Source organism: Tachyglossus aculeatus, unplaced genomic scaffold (assembly GCF_015852505.1).
Source record: "Tachyglossus aculeatus isolate mTacAcu1 unplaced genomic scaffold, mTacAcu1.pri scaffold_121_arrow_ctg1, whole genome shotgun sequence".
Classification (NCBI taxonomy): Eukaryota; Metazoa; Chordata; class Mammalia; order Monotremata; family Tachyglossidae; genus Tachyglossus; species Tachyglossus aculeatus.
Window position 1 is genome coordinate 816,267 of NW_024044850.1, and position 16,064 is coordinate 832,330.

The 16,064-nt window shown below is 52.3% G+C and overlaps 1 protein-coding gene and 1 pseudogene across 1 annotated transcript in view; one reads left to right on the forward strand and one right to left on the reverse strand.

Moving 5' to 3' along the window:
• The window catches only part of LOC119922710, a 401,181-nt gene extending 398,166 nt beyond the window's left edge, over positions 1-3,015 (reverse strand). Inside the window, exons 1-4 of the mRNA XM_038742400.1 lie at positions 2,976-3,015; positions 2,421-2,548; positions 2,229-2,273; positions 1,093-1,150 (exon numbers count right to left, since the gene is read on the reverse strand). Coding sequence (XP_038598328.1) covers positions 1,093-1,150; positions 2,229-2,273; positions 2,421-2,548; positions 2,976-3,015 — 271 coding nt within the window. The remainder of the gene's footprint in view (positions 1-1,092; positions 1,151-2,228; positions 2,274-2,420; positions 2,549-2,975) is intronic.
• Positions 3,016-6,946: 3,931 nt separating this feature from the next.
• On the forward strand, positions 6,947-8,277 carry LOC119922711 (annotated as a pseudogene).
• Positions 8,278-16,064: the final 7,787 nt, after the last annotated feature.

Genomic DNA, 16,064 nt, shown 5'->3' on the forward strand with positions numbered 1-16,064 from the left:
AGTCAGCTCCACAGTTAACTAGGCTCTCCCCCCACCCCCATTCCCCCACCCCCTCTTAACTCCCTCAGAGGCAGTCACTGTCAAGCACAAAGGGGTTCCACCTCTAGAGGAGCAGAGGATTTGCAGGGTGACCCTGTGGATAAGACTGTGGGTTCAAGCAGGAATGACCCATCTATAGAATTAAGGGTCCTGGGTCTTCTCAGTTCCTCAGTCAAATCAGACAGAACCAGTTCCCTACACAAGGTCTTAGCCCCAGATGGTGGAATACTGAGACAGACATGCCCCTCTACACACCTTGTAGTCCTCCTGCACTAACTCCTAATCATCCACACATGCCCTAATCACCTTCCCTTAAGCAATGGAAGCTCAGCTCCTGATTCTTCCTCTCTATGGGGATCAGCTGCTCTGGATTCTCACTGAAGGGGCAACAGTCCTCATGGCCTGGAGGGGTGGTGAGAAGGTTCTGGGAAGGGAAATCCCCCCATCCATCTCTTCCCATCATCAGGACTCCTCTGACATCCACCTCCGGACGGCCTTAACCCAGGATCAGGAAGAGCCTGAAAGCTCCAGCTTGCTCCTTACGCCTCGCCTGGACCACCATCCACCCTCAACCCATCCCACACATCCTCCCCTCTGGACCCCCACCTCGTACCTATCCGGTGGATCTACCACCCGTCTCCCACAGCTTTAAAAGCCCTACCAGAATGGTTTCTTCTCTTATAAGCCTGCCTCGACTAAAGCTCTCACCCTCCTGGGCCCCCAACGCCCCTTCCAACATATGCTGTTTTCCCTTCCAGCTTGCTCATGCACTGTATCCCACCCTTTAAACACTGAAGCTTCCACCCCACATCACGTACCTATCTTTTTACTCATATCCTTCCCTTACCTGTGTTGTATCATCTGGGACTCCCCAACAAACAGATGCTGGACCTATAAGATTTAAAGGGAACTCTGTTGGAATTGCAGTCAAGTGGGGACAGGTGTTCTAAGGTCATGAGTCAGGGTGGCAGGCAACAGGTGTGCTAGTTCTGTTGCTTTGTTATCTACCAAACACTTAGTACAGTGGTCTGAATATACTAAGCACATACATACCATTGATGAATTGCAGGAGCCAAGTGTCCTTTGTAACTTCCATGGCCACACTGAGAAGCTGGAGAACAAAGAGGCAGTCTGAGTGGACAGGAAGCCTTCTGAGAGGCAGCCTTAAGACCTTCACCCCAGTACCAATCCCTGACCCTGAACCTGGGCATTAATGAGGTCAACATCCCTCTGGATGATACCCCCACAGAACAGCCCTGCAGGGAGAACCTTGGGGAAGTTTTCCTGGGCTACAAAGGCTCATGTCTAACAAGCCACAGAACATTTAGTGAGTTTCACTCAACACTAGGCTCTTCCCCCCTCCCCTCTCCCCCAATGCCCTCCCATCTCCCTCAGAGGCAGTCACTGTCAAGCAAAGAGGGGTTCCACCTCTAAAGGAACTGGGGATTTAAAGGGTGACCCTGTGGCCAGGACTGCCTTCAGGGAGAAGTGACCCCTCTATAGAATTAAGGACCCTGGGTCTCCTCAGTCCCATAGTTAAGTCGGACAGAACCAGTTCCCTATGCAGAGCCTTAGCCCCAGTTGGTAGAACCAGCCACAGTACTGAGAGTGACAGTCTCCTCTGCACACCTGGTCTTCCTCTTGCAGTTACCCCTCCTCATCCTGATGTGCCCCCCAATCACCTTCCCTTAGAGAAGCTCAGCTCTGGATTCCTCATCTCCATGGGGATCAGCTGCTCTGGATCCCCACTGAAGGGGAAACAGTCCTCATGGCCAGGTGAGAAGGTTCGGGGAAGGGAAATCCACTGGTCCATCTCTTCCCATCACCAGGACTCCGACATCCACCTTCAAACAACACTTCCCTGGGATTAGAAAAAGCCTGAAAGCTCCAGCCTGCTCCTTTTGCCTCACTTGGACCATATCCTCCCTCCGCCCCCCCCAACCCCCACCTTCCCAGTGGATCTCCCAGCCTTCTCCCACATCTTGAAAAGCCCTACTGAAATTTTTTCTTCTCTAACAAGCTCTCCTCCCCACTGCCATGCCCCAATGCCGGCCCCCAATGCCCCCACCCCTCCAAACATGCATTTTATTTTCACTTCCAGCTCACCCATACACTTACCCTCATCCTCTAAGCCCTGAAGCATTAATCCCCATTAAGTACATATCTTTTTACTCAGATTCTTCCCTTACCTGTATTGTATCATCTGGGTCCCCCTTATTATATTGATGCTGGACCTATAAGATAGAAAGAGAACTCTGTGAGAATTGCAGACAAGTGGGGACAAGTGTGCTGAGGTTGGTGAGTGAGGGTGGCATGCAACAGATGTATTGCAGTCTATTCTGCCAAGCACTTAGTACAGTGCTCTGCAAGCCCTCACGTACCATTGATGGATTGCAGGAGCCGAATGCCCTTGAGAACTTCCACAGCAAGAAGCTGGAGAACAAAGAGGCAGTTTGAGTGGCCAGGTAGCCTGGCGAGCCTATTAGGCTTTTCACCCCAGTACCCAAACCTGACCCCGAACCCAGGCATTAATGAGGTCGACGTCTGTGAGAATGATACCTCCACAGAACAGCCCCGCATGGAGGGCCTTGGGGAAGTTTCCTGGCCCAGTAGAGCTCACATCTAGCAAGCCACAGAACACTTTAGTCAGCTTCACTCTAAACACGAGGCTCTTCCCCGCTCCTCTCCCCAACCCCTCAGCCCACCCTCCCAACTCCCTCAGAGGCAGTCACTGTCAAGCACCGAGGGGTTCCACTGCTACAGGTGCTGAGGATTTGCAGGGTGACCCTGTGGACAGGACTGTAGGTTCAGGCAGGAATGACCCATCTACAGAATTAAGGGTCCTGGGTCTCCTCAGTCCCAGAGTCAAGTCAAACCGAGTCAGTTTCCTATGCAGAGCCTTAGCCCCAGTTGGTAGAACCAGCCACAGTACTGACAGTGACAGGCCACTCTGCACACCTTATCCTCCTCCTGCATTAACCCCTAGTCATCCACACATGGCCTCATCACCTTCCCTTAGAGATAGGACCATCTCTATGTGTTGCCAACTTGTACTTCCCAAGCGCTTAGTACAGTGCTCTGCACACAATCAGTGCTCAATACATACGATTGAGTGAATGAATGAATGGAAGCTCAGCTCCTGATTCTTCCACTCCATGGGGATCAGCTGTTCTGGGTCCTCACTGAAGGGGCAACAGTCCCCATTGCCAGGAAGGGTGCTGAGAAGCTTCTGGGAGGAGAAGTGAGCTAGTCCTTCTCTTCTGCTCATCAAGACTCCTTCGACATCCACCTCCGGACGGCACTCACCTGGGATTAGGAAAAGCCCACAAACTCCAGCCAGCTCCTTATGCCTCACTTGGACCACATCCACCCTCAACCCATCCCAAATATCCTCCCATCTGGCACTCCCACCCCACACCTACCCAATCAATGTACCAGGGGTCTTCCACCTCTTTAAAATGTTTCTTCTTCAACAGGCCTTCTCTAACTGAAGTTCTCATCTCCCTAGCCCCTCCCCAAACATTTTATTTTCCCTTCCAGCTCACCAGTGCACTTAATCCCACCCCCTAAGCACTGAAGCATTCACCCCACATCAATTAAGTACCTATTGTTTTACCCAGAATCTTCCCTTACCTGTATTGCACCATCTGGATCCGATCCCCCTCATTACTCCGATACTGGACCTGTAGGATTCAAAGAGAACTATGTCAGCATGCAAAAGACAGGCCTATCTGAAGGTTGAAGGGAAAGCAACACTATAATGAGAACAGAGAAGTGGGGACAGGTGTGTTGATGTGGTGAGGCAAGGCTGCAAGAAACATGTCTGCTTAATCTGTTCCATTAGGCTCTCACAAGCAGTTAATACAATACTCCTCCCAAAGGAAGATCTCAAATGCTGCTGATTCATTGGCTGTAGCAATGCATCCCTCAGAACTCCCCCTGCCAGGGAGAGAAGTGGTAGAACAAAGAGGCAGTTTGAGTGCCCAGGAAGCCATCAAAGATGGAGTACTAGCCCTTTTGCCCACTAACCACCCTTACCCCCCAAAGCAGGAATGAGTGAGGTCAGAGTAGAGTAAAGATACCCTCTCAGCACAACCCTACAGGCAAAATCTTGGGGAAATTATGTGGCCAACTCCCAGCTATCAAACCAGTAAGCAGATTCAAGGCTCCCAAATCATCAAAACCACCTTCCAAAAATCCCCTTATGCTCCTCAGCTCACCAAACCCAGCCCTTACAACGTTTCAAGGACAACCAGCCTTGAAGTGAGTGGGGCCCCTGTAGGCTTATATAGGGCAGGGAGATTGTGGGGGCGGGGCGTGCATGCGTTAGTCATTAATTCCCCTGATTGGAAACAGCTGGGGTAGAGATCAGTTGTCCCTGAGGGAAGGTCCAGCTGCATCATTGGATGAGGGTATGGCTGCCAGAAAGATAGAGTAGGACAGGTAGGCCTTTCCAGATTGAGCACCCCCTTTTCCTCTGCTCCTCCTCCCCTCTCCATCGCCCCTACTCCCTCCCTCTGCTCCACCCACTGCCCCACCCCACAGCTCTTGTGTATATTTGGACATATTTATTATTCTATTTATTTTGTTAATGATGTGTATTTGTCTATAATTCTATTGATTTATTCTGATGATGATGATGGCATTTGTTAAGTGCTTACTATGTGCAAAGCACTGTTCTAAGCGCTGGGGGAGGTTACAAGATGATCAAGTTGTCCCACAGGGGGCTCACAGTTTTAATCCCCATTTCACAGATGAGGTAACTGAGGCACAGAGCAGTGAAGTGACTTACCCGAAGTCGCACAGCTGACAGTTGGCAGAGCCGGGATTTGAACCCATGATCTCTGACTCCAAAGCCCGTGCTCTTTCCACTGAGCCACGCTGCTTCTCCCTTCTGATGCTAGGGATGCCTGTCTACTTGATTTGTTTTATTGTCTATCTCCCCCTTCTAAATTGTGAGTCCGTTGTCTGGTAGGGATTGTCTCTATCTGTTGCCAAATTGTCCTTTGCAAGTGCTTAGTACAGTGCTCTGCACACAGTAAGTGCCCAATAAATACAATTGAATGAATGAATAGGATAGGATGAAAGGGTCTGACCAGAGAAACACTAATTCCAAATGCCTCTCCAGTCAGTCTCATCTCCGGCCCGACCCCCACCCCCCTTTCCTGTCCCATCTCAGTTCCCTCCTCACAACCCCCACATCCGGGCCGCTGACACCGGATCCAAGGAATGGCCAGGAAAGCCTGGCCTTTCCAAGTAGACAGCCCACCACTCTCCCCACCTTCAGAGCCCTCTTAAAATCACTTCTCCACAGCGTGGATTAGCGGAGAGAACACGGGCTTGGGAGTCAGAGGACGTGGGTTTTAATCCCGGCTCCTCCATTTGTCTGTTGTGTGACCTTGGGGAAGCCACTTAACTTCTCTGTGCCTCAGTTACCTCATCGATAAAGTGGGGATTGAGATTAAGATTGTGAGCCCCACGTGGGACAACCCTAGTACCTTGTATCTACCCCTGCGCTTAGAACAGTGGTTGATGCAGAATAAGTGCTTAACAAATGCCAGAATTATTATTATTATTATTATTATTATTATTATTATCTCCTCTAAAAGGTCTTCCACAACTAAGTTCTCATTTCCCCTATTTGTTCTCCCTTCTATGTGGCCTGTGCACTTGGATGGTATCCCTCTAAGCACTTCTGTCTGTCTTCCCTTGTAGACTGCAAGCTTCTTAAGGACAGGCATTATGTCTATCAACTCTACTGCAGTGTACTTGCCCAAAGCGCTCAGTACAGTGCTCTGCACAGAGTAAACGCTCAATAGATACAATTGACCGATAACCATTAGATGGCGGCTTGGGCTACGGGAGGCCAGTGAGCGACCCCCATGTAGCGACGACGGGCTCCGGTGGCTCGGTCTAGGGTGTGGCAGGGGGTTAGCAAAGGAAACCCCAGGCCTATGGCCTAGACCCAGCCTTCCCGCTCCTGCCTGCATCCCCTCCTTTCTGGGCTCGAATCGGGGGAGTGTCATCATCACACGCCCGTGACGATGAAATGTTTTTCTGCGGTAAAACAATGTTTTTCCATCTAAAACACAGACCCGGTTCTGGGAGTCAGAAGATCATGGACTCTAATCCCAGCTCTGCCACTTGTCTTCTGTGGGACCTTGGGCAAGTCACTTCACTTCTCTGTGCCTCAGTTCCCTCATCCACAAAATGGGGACAAAGACTGTGGGCCCCAAAAGGGACAGGGACCGTGTCCAATGTGATTAGCTAGTTTCTGCCCAAGCAATTAGTACAGGGCCTGGCACAGAGCGAGCACAAAAAATTCCCACGAGTCACGGTGCCCGACAGCGTGCCGGAATCCCGGACAGGTGGGCCGAACACAGGTCGACACGGTTCTCATCTGCCCCTCGATGGTTTCGGAGTCTATACGTGGCAAGGCCTAGTGGACAGAGACCGGGCCTACTAGTCAGAAGGACCCGTGTTCTAACCCCAGTTCCGCTACTTGTCAGCTGGGTGTCCTTGGGCAAGTCGCTTCACTTCTCTGTGCCTCGGTGACCTCGTTTGTAAAATGGGGAATAAGACTGTGAGCCCTATGGGGGAAAGGGACTCTGTCCAACCCGATTATCCTGTATCAACCCCAGCACTTAGAACAGTGCCTCGCACATAGGAGGTGCTCAACGAATGCCATTCAAAACACAAAGTCAAGAAATAGTCTTTCACCAGTTCCTCTTCTCCCTCCATCTTGAGGTTCTATTCTGAGACCTTTTCCGTCTGACTTTACCCTCACTCCCTCTGGGGAGCTCATTCACTTCCATGGCTTTAACTATCGCTGTTCCAGGTGAGATTTTTGGAAAATACCCTGGGCAATAGAGAGACCGGAGACAGAGGGACCGGTGAGGAGACCGATATGGTGGTCAAGCTGGGACTGGACAATATTCCCCGGAATCGGCGGGCCGTCAGGAGATGCCCGTCTGCAAAATGTTTTGAGCTTCTCGTCAGAGGGACATAAAATACAGCCAAAGCTTGAATACCCACATTAACGGTGAGAAGCAGAGTAGCCGAGAGGATAGAGCCCGGGCCCGAGAGTCAGAAGGACCTGGGTTCTAATCCCAGTTCCACCACCTGTCTGCTGTGGGTCCTTGGGCAAGTCACTTCACTTCTCTGGGCTTAGGTTCCATCTCCTGGAAAATGGGGATTAAGGCCATTAGCCTCATGTGGGACATAGAAATGGAGATGGAAATGGAAAGTGACAGAGGAAATGGAGAAAGGAAGAGCTGTGAAGAACCAAATAGCGTTATGGGACCTGCTTTTGGAAGGAAGAATCAAATTGCAGAAGGCCCTGTTCACCACCAACCAGCTTCCGCAGCCAGAAACGATCCCCATATTCAAGGACAAGGGAGGATCAGAGTTTGCCAGCATCCTGAAAAACAGTCACAAGGCACTTAAAGCATTATTGAGGTCTCTGGTGGATCTTCAGGATGAACTGCTTTACCAGCGTCCAGACACGAGGCACCTGGTAGGTGGGAAAAAACCCAAAGCAGAGAGTGAGGAGGAAATTTCCAGTGAAGAGGAGGAGGTATTGCTAGCTGAGGAGGGACAGCAGCAGCAGCAGCTGCAGAGGAAAGGGCCACCTAAGCGGAAGCAAGCTAGAGATGAGTGACTACCCTTACTTAATGGCAAAAGGCTTTGCCGATTTCACATCCTATCGTAACCGGACGCTGCAAAAATGGCACGACAAAACCAAATTGGCTTCTGGCAAGCCGGGAAAGGGTTTTGGAGCCTTTGAGCGCCCAATCCTGACTCAGATAGACCATATTCCGATGGACAAAGAGAGATTACTTCGGCGGATGCAGACTAAGCGTTCTTTGTACCGTGTTCTTGGCAAGGCCGAGCCAGAACTCCAGCCTATCCCCGACAGCGTGCCAGGACAGCAGGAGATTTTGCCGCAGGCTCCAGCCAACGCTCACTTGAAGGACTTGGATGAAGAGATCTTTGGTGATGATGACTTTTACCACCAGCTTCTGCAAGAACTTAAAGAACGGAAGACCAGTTCCTTGGATCCGAATGATCAGTTGGCCACAGGGCGGGCAATGGCCGGCTATTCAAAAGTTACAGAGTAAAATTCACAGGAAAGGGGATAGGAAAGCCAGCAAAGGAAGAAAACTCTGATATCATGTCCTTAGTAAGCTGCTGAACTTCATGGCACCTACTGACCACACTACAGTGAACGATGATGCCAGGGTTTATGGTGCTGTGGCTCGTGTCATTTTGACACTTATCCTATCCCGCTTGGATTTCTGCGTCAGCCTCCTTGCTGACCTCCCAGCCATCTGTCTCTCCCCACTACAGTCCATACTTCATTCTGCTACCTGGATTGGTTTGCTACAAAAACTTCCAGTGGTTACCCATCCACCTCTGCATCAAACAGAAACTCCTTACCATTGGCTTTAAAGCACTTTAAAGTACCCACATCAGAGCAGAAGGGCCTGCTTTCTGGGGCCCCCTGAAGTGCCCAGAGATGGCTTCGCAGGCCAGCCACTCACTTGGATCCCAGAGGAGTTGGGCCGCGATGGACTTTCGCCATTAGAAACGCTGCCGGTTGCACGGCTCCCGATCAGCGTGTCCGCCACGTGGCTGAGGCTCAGCTCCACCATCCCCGATTCTACCTGTGGGCACACAACAAGCTCAGCTTGACCGCTGCAGGGCCACCGCTCTGCCTGCGGGCACAGAGCATGGTCAGTGTCCCCACCACATGGCCACTGCTCTGACTGCGGGCACAGAGTACAGTCAGCATGCCCCCCCGCATGGCCACCACTCTGCTTGCAGGCACAGAGCATGGTCAGTGTGCCCATCACAAGGCCACACCACTGTGGGCACAGAGTACAGTCAGTATGTCCACCAAGTAGCCCTGCCTCTCCCTGAGGGCACAGAGTGACCACCCAGCATCCCACCCCCACCCTGATCCCCTCAACTTCTTTTGCCCATGAGTCCCTGTAGGGAAGGCCGGATGGACACCCCAAGGACTCTGCATGTGGCCAGGGGGCCTCTGGGGTAGCCCCTGAAATGAGAAGCCCAGAGACTGAAGGGGTAAACTCAGGCATGGACTTCTCCCCAAGAGAAGAGCATAGTTTGGACGCTTAGGGTTTGCTAACGCCCGCTCACCCACCTTCCTGCAGAAGAAGTCAGGGGAGCCGGTGCCGACGGCCAGCTGCGCTGCGTACGTCAGGGTCTCCCGGATGGGGAGGTAGCCCAGAAAAGTGTCCTCCTCCAACAGCAGTGGAGAGGACACTGAAGTCAGTCCAGCCCCACACTGAAGACCTGCAGCAGCTAGCCTGTCCGGCCAGGACACCGCACTGCAGCGTTTACACCGCCTGGCCGGGATGCCACTCGGGGGTGTCTATGCTGCCTGGCCGGGATGCCTCCCTGCAGTGGACACTGCCTGGCCAGGGAGTCACTTGGCAGTGCCTACACCGCACAGACGGCTCACACGCTGCGGCACCTCGACTGCCTGCCCGGGAAACCACCCAGTAGCCATGCGGGTCCCCACCTGCAGGGCATAGGAGATGCAATCCTGAAACTGGTCGGGGCGCGGCCGGTGGCCGTTCACACACACGTCTCCCACCAGTGTCCCCTGCTGCCTCAGCCGCCCCGACAGCGCGTCCGGCAGCGTGGTCCTCCCGGAACCAGTCGCGGGGGAGAGGGGAGGGATGGGAGAGCTGGGGAGGGAGGAGAACCCTGAGGCGGGAGGCCGGACAGAAAGGGGCCAAGTGCAGGAAGAGTTGGGGGGGGAAGAGCTGGGGGAGCCGAGGGGTGGGCAGGACGGGGGCAGGAATGGCCCGGGGGGATGGGAAGAGTGGGGTCCAAGGAGACGGGCCCACAGACGCTGCCCGGAAGTGCCACTGACCCACTGCCCTCCCACCTCCCCAGCCCCAGCTGGGTCCCCGGTGGCTGGGCCGCAGCAACAAAGCCAGGCTAGGCCTCTGCCTGAAAGGGGTCAGAGCCACTGGCCGGACCAGAGCCCCCGCTCACCTGAGCTCCCCAGGACCCCCAGCATCTGCCCACTCTCTAGGTACGGTGAGACACCCTTCAGGATCTGCCGGGTCCACTTCTGTCCTCTGACTCCGGCGGCCCACCGAGGCCCGGCCCGCTTGCTGGAGAGGAAGGAGCCCGTGGCGACGGCAACGCCGGGGCAGGGGACATGGGGCAGCAGCGGGCAGGGGGTGGGAAGGGGCAGGAGGGGCTGGAGCTGAGAGAGAAGCAGGAGGGGGTAGGGGTCAGGGCTTCCCAGGGGGTCAGGGAGCGTCAAAGGACTCGGGAATGCCAGAGGGCCGGGAGTGGGCAGGGATGGGATCAGGGGATACCCAGGGGATCAGAAAGGGTCGTGGGGTTCAGGAGGGGACTTGAGGGAGATCAGGAGGGAGTGGGAGGGCCAGGAAGTGGCAGGGAGGCAGGGGATGCTGAGGGGGAGAGGAGGGGTCACGGAGTGCCGGGGGAGGGCAGGAGGGGTCAGGAAGTCCTGACCTGTCTCCAGGTTTTGTTTTGTTTTCTGTCTCCCCCTTCTAGACCGTGAGCCCGCTGTTCGGTAGGGACCGTCTCTACATGTTGCCGACTTGTACTTCCCAAGCGCTTAGTCCAGTGCTCTGCACACAATAAGCGCTCAATTAATATGACTGAATGAATGAAAGTGGCAGTGCCGGGATTTGAACCGATGACCTCTGACGTCAAAGCCCGGGCTCTTTCTGCTGAGCCACAATACTTTCCTACTTCCCAAGCGCTTAGTACAGTGCTCTGCCCACAGTAAGCGCTCAATAACTATGACGGAATGAATGAATGAATGAAGCTGGGGGGTTACAAGGTGATCAGGTTGCCCCCCGCGAGGCTCACAGTCTTCATCCCCATTTTACAGATGGAACTGAGGCCCAGAGAAGTGAAGTGACTTGCCCAAGGTCACACAGCTGACAAGCGGCAGAGTCGGGATTTGAACCCCTGACCTCTGACTCCAAAGCCCGGGCTCTTGCCACAGAACAACCCTGCTTCTCTATACTGTACTATAGTCCCCAAAGCCAGCTCTCTCTGGACTGCCCCCACCAGCTTTCTCTGGAACCCCCCCCCATCAGGTCTCTGGACCTGCCCCCCCAACTGGACCTCCCCTTCCACCAGCCCTCTCTGGACCTATATGCCCTCCTTCCCTTCCCCACAGCACCTGTATATATGTATATATGTTTGTACATATTTATTACTCTATTTATTTATTTATTTTACTTATACATATCTATTCTATTTATTTTATTTTGTTAGTATGTTTGGTTTTGTTCTCTGTCTCCCCCTTTTAGACTGTGAGCCCACTGTTGGGTAGGGATTGTCTCTATATGTTGCCAACTTGTACTTCCCAAGCGCTTAGTACAGTGCTCTGCACACAGTAAGCGCTCAATAAATACGATTGATTGATTGATTGATCTACATCTCTGCCCCTGCTCTCTCCCTCTCTCTCCAGGCTCGCATCTCCTCCTGCCTTCTGGACATCTCCATCTGGAAGTCTGCCCGCCACCTAAAACTCAACATGTCCAAGACTGAACTCCTTGTCTTCCCTCCCAAACCCTGCCCTCTCCCTGACTTTCCCATCTCTGTTGACGGCACTACCATCCTTCCTGTCTCACAGGCCCGCAACCTTGGTGTCATCCTCGACTACGCTCTCTCATTCACCCCTCACATCCGAGCCGTCACCAAAACCTGCCGGTCTCAGCTCCGCAACATTGCCAAGATCCGCCCTTTCCTCTCTATCCATACCACTACCCTGCTCGTTAAAGCTCTCATCCTATCCCGTCTGGACTACTGCATCAGCCTTCTCTCTGATCTCCCATCCTCGTGTCTCTCTCCACTTCAATCCATACTTCATGCTGCTGCCCGGATTGTCTTTGTCCAGAAACGCTCTGGGCATGTTACTCCCCTCCTCAAAAATCTCCAGTGGCTACCAATCAATCTGCGCATCAGGCAGAAACTCCTCACCCTCGGCTTCAAAGCTCTCCATCACCTCGCCTCCCTTCTCTCCTTCTACAGCCCACCCCGCACCCTCCGCTCCTCTGCCGCTAATCTCCTCACCGTACCTCGTTCTCGCCTGTCCCATCATCGATCCCCGCCCCACGTCATCCCTCGGGCCTGGAATGCCCTCCCTCTGCCCACCCGCCAAGCTAGCTCTCTTCCTCCCTTCAAGGCCCTACTGAGTGCCCACCTCCTCCAGGAGGCTTTCCCAGACTGAGCCCCTTCCTTCCTCTCCCCCTCATCCCCCTCTTCATCCCCCATCATACCTCTTTCCCTTCCCCACAGCACCTTTACATATGTATATATGTTTGTACATATTTATTACTCTATTTATTTATTTATTTTACTTGTACATATCTATTCTATTGATTTTACTTTGTTAGCATGTTTGGTTTTGTTCTGTCTCCCCCTTTTAGACTGTGAGCCCACTGTTGGGTAGGGACTACCTCTATATGTTGCCAACTTGTACTTCCCAAGCGCTTAATACAGTGCTTCCGCACACGGTAAGCGCTCAATAAATACGATTGATTGATTCAGCCCTACAGAGCAGCGCGGCGAACGCGCAGGCGAAGCCCGGGAGAAGGGGGAACTCTGCGCATGCGCGTGCGGAGCCCGTGTTGGGGGGGGAGGAGGAGCGGGGCGCACGCGCAGTCGGAACCTCGGCGAGGGGAAGAGGGGGCCCCGCCCTGGAGAGGGCAGGGCATGCGCAGTCGGAGTTCGCCGCGGGAGTGGGGGGAGGAGGGAGGCCCGTCCTGGAGAACGCGGCGCATGCGCGGCCGGAGCCGGGGCCGGGGGAGAAAGGAGCCCCCACCCTGGAGAGCATAGCGCATGCGCAATCAGAGCCCTGGCCGGGGGGGAAGGGGGCCCGCCCGGGAGTGCGCGGCACATGCGCAGTCGGACCAAGCCAGCGCTCACTATGTACGAAGCTTACTATGTTGCCAACCTGTAATAATAATAATAATAATGATGGCATTTATTAAGCGCTTACTATGTGCAAAGCACTGTTCTAACCGCTGGGGAATTTACAAGGTGATCAGGTTGCCCCACGTGGTGCTCACGGTCTTAATCCCCATTTTACAGAGGAGGTAACTGAGGCCCAGAGAAGTGAAGTGACTTGCCCAAAGTCACCCAGCTGACAAGTGGTAGAGCCGGGATTTGAACCGATGACCTCTGACTTCAAAGCCCGGGCTCTTTCCGCTGAGCCACGCTGCTTCCCTACTTCCCAAGTGCTTAGTACAGTGCTCTGCCCACAGTAAGTGCTCAACAAATACGACGGAATGAATGAATGAATGAAGCACTATTCTAAGCGCTGGGGGGGGGGGGGTTACAAGTTGATCAGGTTGCCCCCCTCGGGGCTCACAGTCTTCATCCCCATTTTACAGATGGAACTGAGGCCCAGAGAAGTGAAGCGACTTGCCCAAGGTCACACAGCTGACAAGTGGTGGAGCGGGATTCGAACCCCTGATGTCTGACTCCAAAGCCCGGGCTCTTGCCACTGAATCACACTGCTTCACTATACTATAGTGTAATATACTATATACTATCCTATTTCCGAGCGCTCAGTACAGTGCTGTACACACAGTAAGTGCTCAGTAAATACGACTGAATGAACGATACAGTCCCCAAAGCTATATCAGTGAAGTGCTTTACCCAAGGTCACACAGATAGGTATAGTAATAATAATAATAATAGTGACGGCATTTGTTAAGTGCTTACTATGTGGCAGGCACCGTACGAAGTGCTGGGGTGGATACGAGCAAATCGAGTTGGACACAGTCCCTGTCCCAGGTGGGGCTCACAATCTCAATCCTCATTTTACAGACGAGGGAATGGAGGCCCAGAGAAGTGAAGTGACTTGCCCAAGGTCACCCAGCAGACAAGTGATGGAGTCAGGTTGTTAACCCTGGTCCTCTGCCTTTCAGGTCCCTGCTGTTTCCACTAGGTCATGAGTCAATCAGTCAATCAATCAATCAATCCACAGAATTTATTGAGCATTTACTGTATGTGCTTGGGATGCCACAGGACCCCCTCCTCTAGACTGAAACTATGCCCTAGGGAGAGTATAATACAATCGGTATGTACACCTGTGTTGTGAGGGATGATAATAATAATAATAATAACACTGATAATAGTATTCAATATGTACTTGGAAAGCCCTTTTGGTAATGGGAAGTTAATTTATGTCTTTCCAAAGGCCCGGTCCTGTCTGAAGAACTTTCCTGGAGATCCTCCTCTGGGCAGATGATGGGAGAGAATAGCTGATGCTGAGGTCAAGCTTCAGAAATGACTCAGGAGCCTTCTCATCCTCTCTGTTTCCTTCTTGTCTTACGGTATTTATCAGGTGCCTACTACATGCCAAGTACTGTTCTAAGCACTGGGGTAGATAAAGCTAATCAGGCTGGACACAGCCCGTGTCCCACAGGGGCTCACAGATTAAGATTAAGATTACAGATGAGGAACCTGAGGCCCAGAAAAGTGAAGTGACTTGCCCAAGGTCACACAGCAGGCTATGAAGCAGCATGACCTAGTGGAAAGAGCACGGGCCCGGGAGACAAAGGACCTGAGTTTGAATCCCAAGTCTGTCACTTCTCTGCTGCGTGACCTTGGGCGAGTACATCAGTGTTTCCTCATCTCTACAATGGAAATTGGATAGCTGTTCTCCCTCCTACTTAGAGTGTGAGCCCCACACGGGACGAGGACCGTGTCAGACCTGAGCCCCATGTGGGACAGGGACCGTGTCAGATCTGATGAACTTGTACCTGCCCCAGTGCTTAGAACAGTGTTTGGCATATAGTAAGCCCTTAACAAGTACCATAATTAATGTAATCCAAAAAAGTACCATATTTATTTGATGGAGGAGGTGGGAGCAGCGGCCTGGGAGAGGATCAAGGACAGAGACTCGAGTTTACTGCATGGAAGGAGGCAATGGGTCACAGTGGGCTGCTGCACAGCCATCTGGAGATGGATTCGGTTTAGACTGGGAAAGCTGCAGCCTGCGAATGAACCGGTGCCATGGAAATATCTCCAAAAGTGCACTTTCTTGCTGAATTGAAACCAGAACTCTGGGGGAGAAAGGCTCGTTACCCAATACCTTCTCTGTGGCTGATCTGATGGTAATCTGGTGACCCCGAAAGTGACTGCCCTCAGAACAAACAACTGAACCCGAAGATGCCACCAAAGTCTCATTATGCAGTCGATAATATTCCCCTGCTGTTGGACCCCTGAGGCCAAGGAGCTAACTGTGGGCAATTTAACAGATGAAGAGGTGCTAACTGCCGGAGGGAGGGTAAATCTGGAAGAGGGAGACAAGTGACGATCTACAGATGATCTATAAATTAGAATTACTAAACTCTTAGTACAGTGCTCTGCACACAGTAAGCGCTCAATAAATACGATTGATTGAATTACTGGAAAGAACATGGGCCTGGAAATCAGAAGGATCTGAGCCTGAACAGATCCTGTCTCTGTTATGTGACCTTGGGCAAGTCCCTTAACTTCTCCGTGACCCGGTTACCTCAATCTGTAAAATGGGGATTATGGGACTGTGTCCAACCTGATTAACTTGTATTAACTCTCTCTCTCTCTCTGTCTCTGCCTCTCTCTCTCTGTTTCTCTGTCTCTGTTTCCCTGTTTGTCTCTGTTTCTCTTTCTGTCTCTGCCTGTTTGTCTCTCTCTGTGTCTGTCTGCTTCTCTACCCTCTCTCTCTCTCCATTTCTCTATTTCTTCCTCTCTTTTTCTGCCTCTGTCTGTTTCTCTGCCCCCTCTCTGTTTCTCTCTCTCCATTTCTATTTATTTTATTTTGTTAATATGTTTGGTTTTGTTCTCTGTCTCCCCCTTCTAGACTGTGAGCCCACTGTTGGGTAGGGACCGTCTCTATATGTTGCCAACTTGTACTTCCCAAGCGCTTAGTACAGTGCTCTGCACACAGTAAGCACTCAATAAATACGATTGATTGATTGATTGATTGATTAGTACCCAGGCCCTAT